Source organism: Merops nubicus, unplaced genomic scaffold, assembly GCF_000691845.1.
Source record: "Merops nubicus isolate BGI_N331 unplaced genomic scaffold, ASM69184v1 scaffold35574, whole genome shotgun sequence".
Taxonomy (NCBI): Eukaryota; Metazoa; Chordata; class Aves; order Coraciiformes; family Meropidae; genus Merops; species Merops nubicus.
In genome coordinates, this window is record NW_008603010.1 from 1 (window position 1) to 19,796 (window position 19,796).

Consider the following 19,796-nt stretch of genomic DNA (forward strand, 5'->3'; position numbering starts at 1 on the left):
ACAGCCCTGTCCATGCCGAACCAGGACGTTCTTTGAAAAGGGTAGGAAGAACCAATCCTTTGCAAGCATGGGATTGCATGTTCATGGAATATCTACCAATGGAGCACAAGCTGGAAAGAAATGTGGCAACTGATTGCATGGACCCAGTTCAGGAGTGAAGCCAAGACTAAGACTTTTATTTTTTACACACACATGGTTTATATGCTTTTTACAAGCAAGTCGTAGCAAATCTTAATTGGTCCTCTGGACTTCCGTGGTGGTCGTGGAGACTGTTCTTTGGTTCCTCACTCTCCTCAAATGGCAGAATTACACGCTGACCTTGCAGAGTAAGTTCTGCACTCTACTTCGTTAGCACGTCAGCCTGTCCCAGGGTCAGCCAATCACAAGTTCTTCCATGCTCTTGCCTCAGCCCCCACAGTTGTCCAGAATCCCATTCCATGGCTCACTGCACAACTCTAATTTATCACGTCTCACAAAGAAACCTGAATCTGAAAATTTCGTATTTTAAATTGAGTTTGAGAAAGGATGCAACCTGAAACATACTTTTTTATTTACAAATTTGTATTTATTTGTATATAGGTGGTAGTGAGCAGTATTTGTAGTCACTGCTTTTTTATCTCACTTGTTTTAACCATGATGCCTACATCTTTGGAGGAAAATCTTGTCAAGGTTTTAATAAATTCATAAATAAATCACTTCTTTGGCTTTGATCACTTTCATTGTCTGAAATATGCTCTTGTGTGAAAGTATGGTGTCTGTTTCATAAACTTTCCCCAAAAGTAAATTAGTACAAAAAAGTATGTTTTTATATAAAGGTGTAGTATGTATGTATGTATATGGATGATAATATATTGATGACCTGCCAACTTTGAACTGAATACCTAAGTATCCCTGAACGTTTGTAACTTTTAATTTAATTTTATTTTCCCTGAACAGGCAAGTCTTTCTGAAATTCACAGCAACATGTGGGTTAGAAATGGTCTACAAATTAAAGGACAAGCCATGACTTATGTGCAGTCTCATTTCTGCAATTCAATGATTGATCCTGACATTTATCTGCTGCAAGTAAGTTATGTTTTCCAAGAAGCCAAGGCAATGCTTATTTACAAACCACTCAATAAAATGAATTTATTCCCTTTCCACAGGTCTGTGCCTCAAGGCTGGACCCAGATTATTTTATTTCATCCGTTTTTGAAAGGTACAGTTAAAAGATGAATGCTCTTGTTCGATATTGTGCTAGCTGTTGACTAATTTATGCCATGTGAGAGAAAAGGTGTGTTTATCTGATACACATCTTCAGTGGTACAAATCTGTGTAGCCAAAACTAGTACTTACCTAAGGGCTTTACTGGAAGAGGTATTTCAAGGTATATTCTTGATTTTTTTTTTTTCTTTTTTTCCCCCCATTTTAGTATTTGCTTTTGATTTACAGTACAGCAGTGGAGCTTTGGAGGTTTGCTTTCTGAGCATTTTTAGGTTTTGGTTTTTGCAGGTTTTACACATGCTCATATGCAAGCCTTCAGGATATGCTTGCCTGAAGATGTAGATAAATAGAACTGCAATATTAAGAAACTCAGAATTATCTGCTTTCCTGCATAGAATAAAATCAGGGTTTGGAAACAGCTTAAAGCATTACTTTTTATATGTTCATAAATGTAAGATGTTTTCATGTGAAGTAAATATCACTACAGTATATTCCACAGATAGTTAAATAAAAATCCAAATTTTAAAAAAAGAGGATTTACATGTATGTTTGTCTACTATTGCTTTATATGCATTTAATTTTGTATTCATTTTGGGTTGTTGTGAATGGTATCCCGAGTTTATCGGTACACTGTTCTTTGGTATTTTAATGTTGCAGAGTGATGTTTCTGACTTTACACTTTGCTATGTAGATTTAAGGTGGTGGATCTGTTAACGATGGCATCACAGCACCAAAATACAGTTCTCGATTCAGAGCACGAAAGGTCCATGTTGGAAGGAGCCTTAACGTTTTTGGTTCTTCTGTTAAGTCTTCGTTTACATTTAGGTAAGAGTCACTGCTTTAGGAGTAATTGTGTGTAAATAACATTCCTGTTCATTTATATTTAATGTTTAGTAGCTACCACAGAGCTTATTAGACACATAGTAACTTAAAGAATTCAACATTTGGTTTCATTTTTGCCAGTTACTGAATTCTAATTCCTTATGAATTAGAAATAGATATAATACTTAGAAATAGTGAAAAATGGCTTTAATGGAAGTGGGTGATTTTTGTATATGATTGCATGAAAATTCTCTATCTTTTTCAGAAAGAGAGCTGTTTTTGTTTGTACCTATCTTTTCTGACTGAGGTTGTGTTTTCTCATAACATTTGCACCCTGCCCCCTTTCTTGCCTTTTTTATAGTGCTGTATAATTACTTAACATTTTTACTAAGTTTAATTTGCATTTTATGACAAATACATGTTGAATGTGTGTTTTCAAATCATGCTATTATAATGGCTTTTAAAATATTCTTCTAGGAATGACAGATGATGAGATCCTCAGAGCAGAGATGGTAGCCCAACTGTGTATGAATGACAGGACACACAGTTCGTTATTGGATCTCATATCCTTGGAATATATTAACTAATGTGCACGAATGAGAATGACAGGTACCTGGATAGTAGTGGGATATTGAAGCTTGAACAACATGTTTGCAGCTTCCATAATTATACACATGGTTTAAAGGTGTACTTGCATATACTTATCGGGAAAGGTATTTGCTTCAGTTTTGATTTTTCTTACAAAATATGCAATACTTTTTACCAGTTTTAAATTATTTTTGATACAAAATGATAAACTGATCTTTTAAATTTATTTTTTTTAACAGTACAGAAGTCTTAAGTGTGAGGTGAAAAAGTCTGTTTTCCAATGATGTAGAAATTTTAGCTAAGCAGCGCCTTTATCTGTATTTGAGACTTTGATTATTACTAATATTATGTCAGCATAAGAAGAAACCACTCTACAGGGTATTTGCTTTTGCTGAAAAATGCAAATAACAACAGTTTTGAATGCTGCTTTGAAATTGGAGGGAAATACATGTGTTATGGTAGACTTCTGCCTTACTGGAGGGTAGCAAACTCAAGGAAGTCTTTATGTGCAGTGGCATGGATTGTGTTCCCAAACCACTGGTACAAATATGCAGGTTTTACTGCTATTGGTGTATTAGGCTGCGTAAGCAAATTAAATAACTTACGGTGGTTGTCCAAAAGAGCTTGCAATCCAGGAACAGGCATAGAGCAAAAATACTAGAAATTTATAAAGTTGGGGAAGGAGGAGTCTGAGAATTACAAATATGTAATAAGAATTGTTAATTATTATGTTATGACCTAGTAACTCAGTCACTTAAATATGTAAAATAAGCAAATCACTTTAATGTGATTCACTTTAAATGAATCATTTTACTATGTAAAACAAGTGAATCATTTATAGAAGCAATCACTTGTCTCTAAGCAGAAGTTAATTATCTGTAATTGTTACTTGTGATTTAGGGTAATGTCAGTAGGTCAATTAAGTAACACTATCAAAAATGAGAAATAGCCAGTCCAACCTGGAGGATTGCTTATTGTGTGTATGGATCCCAAGCTATTTGCTTGCTCTTTCTGCAGCTAGATGTAAATGCAAAATATTCTTGCAATGAGGAGAGACAAAGTGTTAGAAAATAAAGGCAAGTGCAAAAACTTTATATACACTACAGAGTAGTTCTATTTCTCATTTAATGTAGACCTCATGAGCCAAGGCATTAGCTTGTCTCAGGGTTTAATGCTGTAGCTAGGAGGCTCTGATTCACTTCAGTAATAGTTACTGTTCTGTAGCAGCTGGAGCATACAGACCTCTTGTGGTAAACACAGAGCACTGCCAAAATGTAGACTGAAAGGACTCATTCAAAATGTCAAGAGGGAAGTAAAATACTGTGTCCTGCAACTAAGTTAACTTTGCTTTCCTTAACACAAATATTACATTCCAGAAAACCCCAATCCTAAAAGTGGTATTATTCCAGGAAGCTTAAGCTTTGAATCGGTCTTGTCAGCAGTTGCTGATTTTAAAGCTCCTGTTTTTGAACCTGGAGGTTCCATGCAACAAGGAATGTATACACCTAAAGGTATGGTTATCAGTGTCCTCTTATATTCAGTGGTAAAGTGCTTAACAAAAAAGAGTCTGCCAAGCGATGATAAACCCTGCCACCGAAACCCCTAAAAAACCCAACCCAAAACCACCACAAAACCTGACTTTTTCATTATTCTAATGCTTATGTTTAAGAGCATTGCTAAAGACTTCAGTCTTTAAGAAATTGATTTTGTTCTAGAGTGAAAATGAGGTTTTTGTGTTAATAAGTTATGCTTAGAAAGCAAGGTGAAAAATGAGGAACTGAAAATCTGTTATTTGTGTTTCACTGATCTGCACACTTAATCATGCATTTGATTTAAAAAAACCTGATGTGTGTTGAATGGAATTTAGAACTTTTTGTACTAGTGAAGTGTCAGTTGTGAAGATATTTTCTTTTAATTTCTCCATATTTTGAGTATTAAAAAAATATTGTGATATATAGTTCTTTCTTTCATACTGCCTAACTGTCTTAGTAGCCCAAGTAATGTTTTTTCCAGTCAGTCCAGAAGGTCTGAAACGAAGTTCATAGTTGGCTGGTTGTAGAATATCATTCTATAATTCTACAATGCATGCAGCGCAAAAAATAACAAGTTTCTTCCCCTGACCAGCTTGTCATCTAAATTGTACTCAATGTAACATTGGTATTTCAAAGGAGAACGAGAATTTAAGAACTCAGTGTTCTGCTATTGTTGCCTATTGCTGAGCAGATAAGCCTGCGGGAATCTGAAATGCTCCATGTGCGCTGGTTGTGCTTCAAATCATGGCAAAACTGAAGAGGGATTAACTCCTTCCTCTCCCACGTACATCACTTGAGAACTGACAGGGTTGGAGTCTGACTCATTTGACCCAAATTTGAAACCGCTTGTTTTGTAGGCTGTCTCCTTTTGTGGATTTTGTTGTTGTTAATGTGGGCACTAATACTGTACTAACTTGTTTGCCACTTTTTGTACTGGCAGATTGACAAGTCAGTGAAGCTCGTTTATATAAATTAACAGTCAGTGAAATAATTTTATGAAATCAGAGTCTTGGGAATCGTGGGGTTTTTTTGGTTCCTTCATGTGTGATTAGGTAGCTTAACACCTATGTATTTAAAATAACTTCTTTTTAATGTTATGTAAACTGCATTTCCTTATGTCATGTCAGGATTCTAGAGCTTGTGACATGCTTGTCTTTTTCCATAACATAGTGTGAAGAGGGAAAAAAAAAAAAAGATGGATTATGGTGTTTTCAGTTATAACACTTTATGGAGTTTGATGCTATTTGTTTTTGTGTTTTGTTTCTTTTTTTTTTTTTTTTTTTTTTTTTTCACAGTTTTTTTTATTTACAAACAGCTTTCCCTCCAAATTAATTAATTCTTTTTTTTTTTTTTTTTTTTTTTTTTTTTAACAGGTTGCTTCTGGAATAGATTGTTTATCTTAAAAGTTCTTTTCCAGAATCCTTTTTTCTTAAAGTAATAAAAGACTGAAAGAGCTTCTGCAGGACTAGAAGCCAGCATGGTTTTCTTGTTTACTACAGCCTTTTAAGTGTTTATAATCTTTGTAAGACTATATAGATTCTCAAAACAGATGGTGATATTTTGGTAGCTTCTAAGAATTGTAGTTTGTGGCCTGTCACAGTTTAAGTCATGTTGAGATCCATTCCTCGTAATACCTTGCTTCCCTGAGTTTAGAGGAGCTGGGGGAAAAGATTCTACTTTATGATCACAGAAGGCCCAGATTTTGCTTCCATTAACCATTGTTTAAAAAAAAACAAAACAAAGAAACAAACAAAAACAAACAAAAAAGGAAGCAAAAAAACCTTCCAAAACTAGGACGTCATTCTTCCTGTTGTCTGTGATTTGGGTGCTAAAGATGAGCATTTCTAGTATTCCCTGTATGACTCCCTTGATTAATCATTTTTCCTCATTGTGTGTTAGCAGCCCAAACAAGATTGGTCTGTGTTTCAGACTACCATAGTAAACTGTCTAGAAAAAAATGTTGATTTTTTTTCACAAAGTTTGATCATATTTCATATGTAGCGGAAACTATGCTATGTGTTCTCTCTAAACAGTGTATGAGGGTATATGTAGAACTGTTAACTGGGTTTATGGCTGTATAGATCACTTGTCTTCTTATCTGGGGGAAATTATTATCAAAAGCATGATAAAGCTGCTGACTTTGGCCTGTGAAAACTGTAAAGAATATTGTAAGTGTTGTGTTAGCCTGCTGGTGGAGCTAAAATTCTGTATCCACTGAATTTTGTCCTCCTTTGGGTGGGATCATTGAATCTTGCCTTCATATTGCTGCGCATAATACCTGAACACTTCCAAACAGTTAACAGAATGAACATCTTCCTTGACTTTAGGCTGGAAACTTATTTTTGTTTCTTAAATACCTTGTAAATATTTAGAAAAATTAAGTAGCAGTTAAACGGGATATCTTCATTTATAGTCTGTTTAATCTTTTCTGATTGCTCTGAAAAGCCACTGTGGATGGTATTTTAGAGCTACTACATTGAACTAAAATTTTGATGCAAAAGAATGCATAGATATTAGTTAGAAAACAAAAGAATGTAAAGGATAGATCACAAATGTTGCTTGATGAGAAACCTGGCCATTTTTGAGACTGAAAAAAAATTTGTAGTCATTTGACTCAAATGTACTTAAATATTACCTACCTGCTAACTGCTCTGCAATCTTTACTTCCTATTTTCAAGAAGGCTTGTGCTCACTGAGTACCACATGAAAAAGAATTTAAGCTTTTTCTTACATGTACTCAGAAATTAAAAGAGCAAAACATATGGAAAACATGTTTTTGGATCTGCCCTTGTATACTTAAAAATGGATAAATACATTTGCTAAATTTTTTAAATTAAACTGCAATTATTATTTTGTACCTTTCCTCAGCATATGTTGCAACTGTTGTTTTACTGTAACTACATGATTTTCTTTCTATCTTTTATCCCACATTGTAAATTATTATGTAACAAAAAAGAAAAATAGAAGACACTAAAATAAAGCTTCTTGGTGGAAAAGATCTATTGTCCTAATAGACTGCTAATTTTTTATTTTGGAACTAAAAAGAATTTTTGGTGAAATTTTGACATCTTGATAAGTAGTAGTAACTAATAGTATAGTAAGTATTATTATTATAAATTTATATGAATTAATAATTATGAATATTGCTATACTTTGCTGGAGAAGAAAATAAGTTAGAAAATTTTGTAATTAAAGTTAGTTAAAAAGTTAACAAGTTGTAAGGTCTTTAAAGAGAGTTTTAACGCATGACTTCTTTTTACACAACAGGTGAAGTTTGGGATAAGGAGTTTGACCCTGTCATGGTAATACTTCGAACGGTTTACCGTAGAGACGTGCAGTCTGCAATGGACAGATATACAGCCTTGTAAGTTGGAGCATTTTTAGGAATGTAACGGGATATTGTTGCTCATTACGCAATGTCGGTGTTTGGTTTTTTTTGTTTGTTTAATTGTTTTTACTTTCTGGTAATGCTAGTCATTTTATCAATGTTTTCAGGCCCCAGATTTGTCCTTAAGTAAATAGTTCATAAATTTACAGACAGTATCAGGACGTTGGTTAGCTTAGTCTGTTATTCTTCCATGGATGTTTAAAAATACATGTCAAGTGCCACAGACAAAGTAGTGGATGTCATCACAGATAAAATACTTAACCAAAAGTTAATGTTTAAATTTGAGTTGATAATTAATTAAAGAAAGCAGTCTTACCTGGTTTTATTTCTTTTACATTTAGGTACATGGAGCACAGTATGACAATGCTCTGTGCTCTGAAATGAGATTCAAGACAATGTTTGGGCTTTTTTTCTGTGTATACACCCTTGACAGAAACCATGCATGAATTAAATTCTGATTTGAATATAGGGGAAAACGCTTGTGACATTCAAGTTCAAAGAAACAAGATGGTGTGATCTTAATTCCCTAACATTCCATCCCTTATAGATTTTTATATCAGTTAATTTCATTTGGTTGTCTTTTATTTCAAATCTTGGGAGTAAATAATCAAGTTTAAAAACCCTTTATTATAAACTTAGTGGAATAATCTTCTGCCATGGTGCTCACTTCATTCAGTCAAAGGGTTATCATAAATACATACTGTAAGTGATTTTGAGCAAAGTTGTATTCTATTAAATAATTGCGCTGTGTATTGCACTGGATTCCAGCCTGTTATTAGAAATGTGGGTCCATGTTCTGCTTAACAATTAAATTTGTAGATACAGCAGCATTGGTACTGTCAACTATAGCTCATTACATCTAGTGTTTCCTGGTGTTGCCTGTAATCCCTTCCTACAGATGAGAGATTTCTGTGTTGGATGTCTGAATAATGTACAGGTTTAGGCGAAGTGAAAAGTTTTACATCTCTCTTATGCGCTTCTTAGAATGAAAATGGAATTCTTAAGTTAATAGATTAAATTCATAGCAGAATTAACAATTCATTTAAGTTTATAAAATCATGTAAATCAGTGGTAATCCACAAAAAAGTAAGACTGGAGTCAGTTTGCATAGACATTCACATTTTGAGAATGCTGCTTTAATAAATTAAGTGGCTTAGAAATGCTTATCAGTTCTGAAGTCAATCTAAATAAAAAGAATGTGGGGTAGTTATCTATAACAGGGACAGATGTCTACATCTGTAATCAGTGTTTAACATAAGTCTCATTTGTTTCAACAGCTTAAAGCAAAGTGGTAAATTCTCTGGGAACCCGTGGCCTCCTTACAAGAAAAGAACGCCACTACATCCAAATTACAAAGGTCTTATAAAGCTTTTGCACTGTAAAACCCTGCACATCGTGCTCTTCACACTTCTTTACAAGGTATAGCCATAATTCTTTTTAAGTCAAATATATGCTTCCTTTTTTTTTTTTACAACAGAAGTTCTTAGAAGCATGATTTTTTTAAAATTTAGAGGAGTCAGGTTCAATTTATATAATGTTTTTATTTTTGTTTTGGTTTTCTAAGTCTAGGGTGATATTTTCTACCATTTTCATTATTTCATGAGCGATTATTTCATATTGCTTTTTCAGCTGGAATACTAAATACATTTCTACCAGATTTATGGATGGTAGAAATTACATAGTGATTGATTCCATGGGTTGACTTAAGTGGTGTTTTGGCTGTTTGTGAGATTTTGCCAGTTCATGGCAGACTTCGACTTTTGGGACTACCTACAAAGGAACAGTAAACTACATTTAGATGATTTGACTTTTGACTTTGACTTTTCAGAAGCATTAGTCAACATGGCGTTTGATTCTGACTGGTAGAACTGCACATGCTTTTCATATTAATTTAATACTGAGTGGCCTTCTTAATAAGAAAAATCTCTGTAATCACAGATTTGATTTAGTCTTATTAAATCAGCTGCTCAAACATAATTTAGAAAAGCTGTTGTAAGACTATTTGTTCTAAGAAATTTATCTCTGATGTTTCTGATGGGTGTATCTACTTAAGAAATTTGACCTATTCCAAACCAAGTTGTATTTAAAACTTTATTAGGCTACACTTTAAAAATACTAATTTCTGTGGTAACTTATCTACAATGAAAACTTGAAGATATTTTTCTCATCCACTTTTTTGGTAAGTTGGAGGTTCTTGCCATTTTCTGCTCTTTAAATCAGTATATTCTCAAGAGGAAAGTTGTCCTGCTTTTTCATTTCAGTAGCATTGGTTCTTCCTCTCAGCGCATGAAAGCTATGTTAGAAGAAAGATATGGGTGTTTGTTAGTTTAAAGATAAGATTATTTACTATCTCTAAATAAAAAAGACTGTGAAAATAGTTGTGAACTAAAATCAGGGTAAACCTTCTGGTGTCCCCAGTTATCCAGGCATTGCTGATAGGACTAGGACCTTGTGAAGCCTTATTGTTATGGATCATGTGAAGAATGAGAGAAAGCTAGGTGCAGCTTTTTGCTTGTAGCTGATAATAGTGGTATCTATACAGCTTTACCTGGAACTTTGGTATTAAAATAAATTGCAGCTTGAATTAGTAACAATTTTAAGGGACAAATTTGTTTGACTGGCAAGACATAAAATTAAATTTTACTTTTGTGGTGATGCTCAAAGGTTAGTTTTTTCTAAACCTCAAAATAATTCTTAAATCATCTTTGAAAAAATTAAATAAAACCAGAAGAATACAAAGTGTATTTATCCAGAACGCTCTTTTTTTTTTAAGTTTAGGCATATTGAAGTCTTAATTGGCTGAGTGAAATCATGATTTCCTGTCTTTCAAAAGCAATACTCCTGTTGATCCATCACATCCAAAATTGTCTTACTTTGTAGTAGTGTTGAATTACTGATCTCGGAGAGTTATATTGATGTTTTTGCTCTTACTATTCTTGACCTACTTGGAACTTTTTTTATCCTATAGCATAATCACTAATCAGATATTTTGTTGGAGCATTCAGTCATACAAGAAGTGAAGTTTAAAATATATTGCTGATGTTTCAGAGATGATTTTCCAGGAACTTAAGTAGGCAATTCACTGGTTTTGGAAATATTTTTTTTCTAGCTGTATTTCTATGCATATGATAGGGCTTTGAAAGTGTTACTGCGCAACAAAAAGAAAATCGTTATAAATGGTAAAATTGGCACTCAGTGTCTACCAAAAATATACTAGGGTAGCAAGAGTTACGGTGTTCTGACTGTCTAGTCTTTTTAACTGATACTTGTGTCTCATGATACAGCTCTTGTGAGCACAGTGATTAATTAGTGGAGACTGGAGGAGAGAGACAACAAAAGTCATACGTGGCTCAAGACTTTCTACCTCTCCTGTTGTGGCTTACCTGGAAGGTCTTGTTTGGAGCTTAAACTTATAGGTAGCAACTTGAACTTCTTCATATGAGACTCCTGCACCTTTACCTTGCAGTTTAGGTTAGAGATGTCCATCAGGTTTATGGCAGGTTTTTTTTTTTTGTAATAGGGATTGTGACCGTATCAAAAATAAAAGGTTCTAAGAAGTGAATGTCTGCTTGTCTGCCTAGATACTAATGGATCATCAGAATTTATCAGAACATGTGCTTTGCATGGTTTTGTATTTGATTGAGCTGGGGTTGGAAAATTCTCTAGAACAAGAGTCAGATGAAGAGGTAAGAATAAATACCATTGTTTGAAAAAAATAAAAAAAAAAGAAAATTACATCCTGTTGTGGCATATGGTATCTTGTTGTGTTTTTCAACAGTTTCTGTACATATGAGGTGACAACACACATGGTTAGATCTTTACTACTGTGTAAATTAGTACTTGAAATTAGCTGCAAAAACAATTTAAAATTATTCAATCTAAAACTTGCTTAAATTTCTAGTTTTTTCAACTGAAGCCTTTATCACTAAGCATTTTATTGCTAAAGTTCTGTATCTTCCAAAATATGTGAATTAGCCAAAATTTTAACTGTGTTTGATGAGAATTTGAATGTAAAGAGCTGTTATTTTCATGATTGTAGATGAAAGTATATGACATTTTTTCCCTACTGTTTGTTTTCCAACATATATTATTGTAACACATAAACAAAAAAGTGTGTCGTTTCTTAGTATACTTTCTCTTATTATTTTAGGAATCTACAGGTGGACAAGAGCGTTGCCACGATAGTTGGTTTCCAGGTAGTAACTTGGTTTCTAACATGCGTCATTTCATTAACTATGTCCGAGTAAGAGTACCAGAAACTGCACCAGAGGTGAAGAGGGAACCACCTGCAAGTACAAGTTCTGGCTTAGCTTCATCACAAGTAAGTATATATAAATACTGGTCCTCTTGCTAGATTAGTTTGTTATTGCCTGTTTTGGATTTTTTTTTTGGTTAGGGTTATTTTTTTTACCTTTTTATGAAATTGTTAGGATACCTTTTTTTCCCCAGTGATCTTTCCTAAGTGTACTGATAACAGAAATATCAAAAACAGAAATAGAAAGTTATTTAAAATTATACTCTCTTCCAAGTGATGTATTTAATGACTTTTTTTTGCCTTCAATCTACCAGAGTTCAAGGCGGAAGAGCCTCCAGAGAGAGGTAGATCTGTGTGCAGTTTGTTCTTCTAAGCAATTAACTAGCAACATGGCTTTAATTGTGCTCACCTTAACATTCAGTGAAATCTTCTAATTTTCCTGGATTTTCTTTTAATTCATATTGCCAGGGCTCATGCTTATTTTCATGTTCTTGGTTGTCATATTAGGCAGTGAAACGCCCTTAGCTTTTTAATATGTGTTTTGGAATAAAAACTTTTTATTGTATATAAAATGTTATTGATAGTTTACTGCTTGAGCTTTGTGTTTAGGCCTATTTTGTCTTGCCAAGATATTACTAACATTTAATAATATAGAATAGTCTTAGCTTACTTGAATCTGGGTAAGCTTAACCTCACATTGAAAGTGCATTTGAAATGATTAATGGGAAGTTTATTTGGATTTTTGTGAAAACAAAATGAAGATGTAAATGAAAGAATCATAGCCAGTACATATTATAATCTGTCAGGATTGTTTGTGTCTCCTGTATATAGCACTTCAGATAACTGTATGCCAGATGATGTAGTGAAATACAAGGGTATTTCTTTTGCATGTTAATATTAAAAAAAATAGATAAAACTTTGAAGTCGGTGATATGAAACGGGTTAAAACATAAAAAGGGTAGGTGAGGTGATTGTCAGAATCCCATTTTTATATTCTAAGTACTTGGTATATTGGCTGCCCAGCCTTCTGAGAAGGAAAGGGTAGCATGCTAAAGTGTTCTGAATTTCATGTTTGAAACATTCAGGGAACATCTTTCTGCTGTGGATTCATACATGCGAGTTGCTTCTGTGTATTCTTAATTTGGGACTGAATGTACGGGTAGCATAGAATAGAAATATCTGAATGAGCTCTGTCATTAATGTGACTGCACTCCTATACTCATGTGCCCTGAGCAGTGAGCTCTGCTTGCAAATATGGGCATGTGACTTCTGGCTCTCAGCTTATAAATCCATACAAAATGGACAATGCCCATGGGGACACATGGGCACGCCTGTGTTCACCTGTGTAGGATTATGAGTTACATTGTGCAACAGTACTCAGTAGGCATTAATAAAGACTAACAAATGACATAAAGATACTGAAATGATGAGTATTCTAGAGAAAGAAAGGAAATATTACTTAGAGAATTTGAAATTTGTCTAGAGGAAAGCCAGTTGTTAGTTGTTTCCATGTGGATGATACTTTCATTTTGTACTGGGCTTTTTAGGCAGCTGTTTATAATGGATCCATATAAAAATATTACATACAGGTATTTAGGATTTTGTAATACCAAATTTCAGTATGTTATTGAAAGGGAGAGGAAACTTACAATGTTCAGTGCTTTTCCTCCTAGCTTAAAATAGTTTCAGTAGTTTTATAAATGTATGTTGTGTATACTTGTATTTTTGAAAACTAAACATTATAATTTTTTTTTTCCAAGAACTCAGGGACAGCTCAAGTGTTCAGTTTGGTTGCAGAACGTAGAAAGAAATTTCAGGAGATCATCAATCGGAACACCAGTGAAGCAAATCAGGTTGTTCGTCCCAAAACATCAATGAAATGGTCAGCACCTGGTGCAACTCCACAGCTAACAACAGCCATTCTAGAAGTCAAGGAGAGCATACTGTCCTTGCTCATTAAATTGCATCACAAACTCTCAGGAAAACAAAACTCCTACTATCCTCCGTGGCTGGATGATGTGGATGTTTTAATCCACTCAGAAATTCCAAGATATTCTCATGGTGATGGAATGACGGCAGTAGAAAGAATTTTATTGAAAGCTGCTGTGCAGAGCAGATTGAATAAACGTATAATTGAAGAGATATGCAGGAAGGTGACGCCTCCTGTACCACCGAAAAAGATCAATTCTGCAGAGAAAAAAACTTTGGATAAAGAAGAAAGGTAACATTAATAACAAAGTAAAGGGACAAAAGGACAGTCTGTGTTATGAATCTATTGATTGATCTGGCTCTAGGTCTCTTATTCAAAGAATGTCTTAATTCTGCAATTTTTGTCTCCATCCATTTTGAATATGTGTGATTTACAAGGGTAGTGAGGAATAACCTGCATCTTGCTAATTTAGATCTTTAAATGAGAAAACTTCCATGATTTTATGTGATATATAAGCTCACCCTTCATGTTGCCATGTGTACCACTCATACATACAAAGGTGCAGAATTAAGATTGTGTTAACTTTTGGGGCTTAACCTCAAGATGGGTTAGAATTTTTTAAAATTTGTATTTTCACTCACGTATGCACATCACACAGTGATTATTTTTATTTACTGTATGTGGGTTTAGTGATTCTGCCTTTTTTGTTTCTCTGACACATTCAATTTTAAAATTATCTTTAACATTTTTATACTTTTTTTAAAAATATATTAATATTTTCTTATAATGTGTCTTGAAAACCTGCATGCTAGGTGTCTGTCTGGATTTGGAATTTTTCTGGGTGCAGTTTCGGGTCGAGGTTGGGGCATAATGAATCTTGAATACTAGCACTATTGAAACTGAATGCAAAGAGGCTGCTTCTTTTCAGCTTTCAACAAACGTTGCGTCGGTGTGTGAGAGCTATAGAGGAGGAATCATCCAGTTCAAATGCCTAGAGGGATAGCAGCAAGAACTGAGAAGCAGAGGTGAAAACTGGGACTGGCAGGGGCAGGGTTCAAGGCTGGGACTGGAAGGAGAAACCTTGTGGTCAATGCGATAGTGAGCAAAGGGAAGATGGCAGGTCAAGTGAATGGTTGTTATGGGAAGAGTCCAGCTGGCAAGCTGGGGAAGTTAGGGAAGAACATGGTTGTCAGGATTGAAATACTTAGAGAAGAACAGCTAATGAAAGAACCCATTTTTGGTGAAGTTCTCAATGGGGAGGATGGGGTCTTGAGGGTTGATAGGAAGAGAACATGGAACAGGAATGCAGATCTCTGGAGGGCATGAGTAAGACAGAGATTGGCATTTGTGGGATGTAATAGAGCCAGCCAGTTAATGGTTTAATTTGCAGCATCTCTTGTAATAGTTGAGCAAATGAGAGAAATAGTCAAGGTTTAGCATGTAAAATTGCCTTTCAGAAAAAGCCAGACTGAATGGCTGCTTTAGATAAAACATAGCCACATCCTGGTCACCTACTCTTTACTATGGTGCTCAGTAGCACTAGGTTTATATACTGGAGAAGCACAGCAACCAATGAATCAAGTAAGTTTTCATGTAGGAAAGGGAAAGGTAAATCCTTTCCCCCTGTGAAGGATGTGATATTTTCAAGGATCTGCTGTGAGTACTTCTAAGTTTTCAGTGAAGTTCTGAAACTAACATAACGATGAAAATAAGTGTTTCCAGTTCGTTGGTTTTTTTCTGAGTGACTGCTTCTCCCCTAATCCATAATGGTATTGGGGACCAATGAACTGTATTAATAGACGGTGTGAAAACTGAAATAACTAATCCCATAGACTGACCATGCTTATATAGTAAGGCTGCAATATTTACTTTTTAAAATTTTTTTTTTTCATTTTTCCCTTAAGTCCAGTTTTGTGTTGGTGAAGACCAAGCAGACTGGGAGCATTCAGCGAACACCATTTTTGAGTTTCTTCAAACTGACAAATTTGGCACCAATCAGGCAATGAGGTGTTTGCCATAGAACCCAAAATACAAAACTAGAGGAGAGCTTGAGTTGCGAGCAGTATTTTTTCAGTTGCAGTGTCGTACTCCATGGGCCATCACAGAAAATTACGGAGCTGTACTGAATCTGTCAGAGTTTGTTTCCGTTTTCTTATTAAAGGCCTCTATTTACAGTCACTCTGCTTTTAGTCAAGGCATATATTGAGTATTCCCAAGGAGAAGTAAGTAAAACTAGATTTAATGAATGCCCTGGTGTGATCCTCAGAATAATGAATCTTAGGATTGTTGTAAATAGAAGCTATTTCGAGAAGTTGTGGCTGGATAATATGACAGATGAATGGGCAGAGATATTTGGGATGTTAAGGTTCCTTTAAGAAAATAAGTTAGAAGCTTTGACTGCTAAGTAGGCCACCTCAGGATAACAAGTTATAGTCTATTAGCTGTTTTGGGCCTGTGCATGCCAGTTCTTGTGCCAGAACAGTTATAATCAGCATTGGAAACTGAAGAGGACTCACCCATCAGCATGTCAGATGCCAAGTGATGTTTTTAAATCCCTTGTTAGCTATCTGAATCACCTCTGAGCAGGAGAAGAAAATTCCTTGTAAGTGCTGATGCAGTTTGTAGCTATGGTAGGGCTTCTGTAGCTATGCTGTGGAGGTGCTGTGTGAAACCCCCAGCCATGGGCCACATAGGTCTTTGCATACACCATATGGTGAGCAGCTGTGGTGTGAGTTCTGTGTGGTTTTTCCACTTGCACTATCACATTTTTTCTGTGTGTAAACTCTTGTGAAAATAAAAAATCCTTTCTTGGTACCATAGGAAGAGGAAAATCAGTGTCTTATTTTCTTATATGTTTTTACATCCATCAACATTCCTTTACTCACTGCATATACTGGCCATATTGTATATATGGAAAATTGTAGAATAGCTGGTCATACAGCCTTGTACAGGTCACTAATACAGTTTAAACAGCAGGACAGAGAAGAATGAGTCTCTAAGGTCTTCCATTCATGAATCCAGAGCTGTTAAACAGTGAGGAAAAGTCAGTGAAGTCAGTTTGGCTTCAGGGAGGTAAGGGCCTTCAGTCTGGAAGCAGTCTTGAAGATTGCTTCTTAAAGAAGCAAACTTCTTTAAGTCCAGATAAAACAGCTGTTGATGACTGGTATCTTGGGTGGAGATGGGGCAGAAGGAACCAGTGTGAGGAGCTTTAGCTAGAAAATAAATTATTCATAATTGTTTGCCTTGGCATCAAGCTTGATATCAAAAGTAACTGAAGTGATCAGCTGCTGCTCCTTTTTATTATTGTTATTGTTAACTTGTAAACATTGGTTGCTCATAAGAACACTTTTTTTTATACAACAGTTGACATTTCAGTCTTTCTTCCCTGTGTAACAGAAAAATAACTTTAAAGAATAACATCTTGGATTCTTACACTATGCCCTAATATGTTAAAGATCCTTTGGGTTTTTGAAGGGTATTTTAGGACAGGGTTGTTTTTTTTTTCCTGTCTTTTAGACTCAAAAGACAATAATCCCTTGTTATTAAAAAACTCAGCTTTCAAAGCAAGAGATTCTTTTCTTTAGGCTTGAAAAATAATCTTGTATTTAGAGAACTTAAATTTTGAATTATATTGTTGAAGGTGGTGACAGTAACCAGCCTGAAAAAATAAAGTAATTTTTTTTTAATCCATTAAATATACTAATTTTGTTTGTTTTTGTATTTCCCCCTTTCTTGTTTCACTCAGACGGCAGAAGGCTAGAGAAAGGCAACAGAAATTGTTGGCTGAATTTGCCTCAAGGCAGAAAAGCTTCATGGAAACTGCCATGGATGTTGGTAAGTTTTTGTGTGGTTGATGGATTGCCTTTTTTTTTTTTTAATTGATTTTATTTTTTGTTTCCATGTTAGTATTAGGGTTCTTACTCAGTTTAAAAATAAAACAACAAAAAAACCCAAACAGAAACCAACCCAAAAAAACCCACAAACCCCAAACAAAACCCTCCCCTCAGATCCCACTGCTATATCCACTTGTTCATTAAATACTTAAGATGCTTACAGTTGTATTTTCTAGGACAGATAATAAAGAACAGGATTGCTAAGGAATAGATTAAATGAGCCTGAAAATAGTTAAAAGAGAACACATTATTTGTAGGGCATGATTTTATTCCTATTTTTAATTTATACATAGTGGATGAAGTAATTAAATGTTTGTGACATGTTTTAAAGTATTTACCTTTTAATATAAAACATCCTAAAGTTAGTTTTTCTTGTGAAGATTTCATTTCCTTTAATCTTTTAATATTTATTTCTTCATAAGGCCTCAAATGTTAATAATATAAAAGTTTTGCATTTGAAATTTATTCCATAGTTCTACGAAAGCATGATTTTTAGATTCATCTCAGTTGCTACAAGTTGGTACCATTGTGTGGTATCTCAAGTACAGGCTTTACAACAGAATTGTCTCTTGCTTTTCTTGAGGATAAGTTCTTTAAGGTTCTACTGCTTAGAAGCACATGATCTTGATTAGTTTGCTTGTGTTTGAGGAATGGAAAATATTTTCATCATCTGGATTACCTCATTAAAAATAGCACTCCTGAAAAAGCAGAATTCCCCCGCCCCCCTTTCAATCAAATATTTGCTGTGTAGTTTTCAGGTTAAGCATTGGCTAGACGTATTTCGACTACTGAAAAAGTCTTTCTTGCTATTGTTAAATTCCCTTCAGTTCACAGATTACTGAGAATATTTATTTATTCCTTTCAATTTATGAAGGTCTTGGATACAACAATCACTGAAATTTCTGTAGCAAATTAATGACTATATTTATGGTGTTATGTCTGGGGGATATGCAGTACAACACTGTTCACAGATAAAAATGAGTTTCAGTCATGCTTACTAAAGGAGTAGCTGTTTTTAAAATTTGATGAAGTAAGGAAGAGAAGAAGCATGTAGTTCTACTTATTAAAAAATAAGTCATTTTATAGTCAAGGCTAATTGAAAGCAAATGAGAAACTGATTATGCAGTCACCTATGCTTTGAATTCTTGATACTACAACTTCAAAGTTGATGTTTTTATATATGAAATCACATGTATCTATCTATGTATTTACCTGTCATAGCTGTATTTGCATTTATACATATGTACGCATAAATACTCCCATGCTTCAGTTTTATAAGCTGTCTTTAAGGTAACTGCTTTGGTTTGTGGATGAAGCGTAATGCTAGTTACATCAGTAAATTATACAGCATTTGTTTGTGTCAAGGACTGGGAATATTAAAAAGAACTCTTAATTTCTGTAACAGTCAGACCTCAGTCTTTGTTTGTGACTGGGCATTAAAAAGTTCTTGGGCATGCGACACTTAAATTGTTGGTTTCTTAGTATGTAAACAATTAATAACTTCAGATATCTCAACATAAAATGTAACATTTGTTATACCAGGCTTTGCATAGCAGTAGATAGAATCAATTTAATAGGCTACATTTTCATAAATTTGTTCTGCATTAAGACATTTTTTGGCAATAATATAATAAAATTCTATTGTGTTAGCTGAATAATTGCTTTGCTTTTTCACTAACTTTTTTCAGTATCTTCTAGGTTGTCATACTGTTTCCTGAGTCTGTGACAGAAATTCACTGAATTTGTACTATAGTCCAGTATTAACTAGCATTTTTGTTCTGACTGGCATTAAAATAGCTTGCAGAGAGGAAGTACATATTCCATTATAGTGTTTAGGATTTATTTTAAAACTTAGATTGTTTGCCAGGAATGTTTTCTTCTGTTTGTTTGTTTTGTTTTTGTGGAAGTAATTTGTTCAGCTGCTAATTCAATCTCTGTATGTCAGAAATTTACTGAAAAAGTTGCAGAAACTTGTTACTGTCATTTTAAAATACAAGGTACGGTAAGAATTCTGAAAGTAGTTTCTGGAATTATTAAATTCAAATCTACTCTAAGTATTTTAATAGTCTTACCCTGAATTGTGTAATAGCTGTGCTGAAATAGTGTATCTGAAAAGAAGAAAAATCCTTTCATACTGAAATCAGTAAGTTAAAAATATTCCCCTCTCACACCTTCAGACTCTGTT

General features: G+C 34.4%; 1 protein-coding gene across 1 annotated transcript; it reads left to right on the top strand.

Moving 5' to 3' along the window:
- Positions 1-936: 936 nt before the first annotated feature.
- LOC103771239 (E3 ubiquitin-protein ligase UBR3-like) lies at positions 937-17,552 on the top strand (the record flags this gene model as incomplete). The annotated part of the gene is made up of 10 exons (XM_008938529.1): positions 937-1,065; positions 1,146-1,198; positions 1,895-2,028; positions 3,990-4,124; positions 7,413-7,509; positions 8,811-8,952; positions 11,115-11,219; positions 11,684-11,854; positions 13,549-14,009; positions 17,464-17,552. Coding segments are annotated over 10 exons (1,516 nt in total), but the record flags the coding sequence as incomplete, so codon positions are not given.
- Between the last annotated feature and the right edge of the window lie 2,244 nt (positions 17,553-19,796).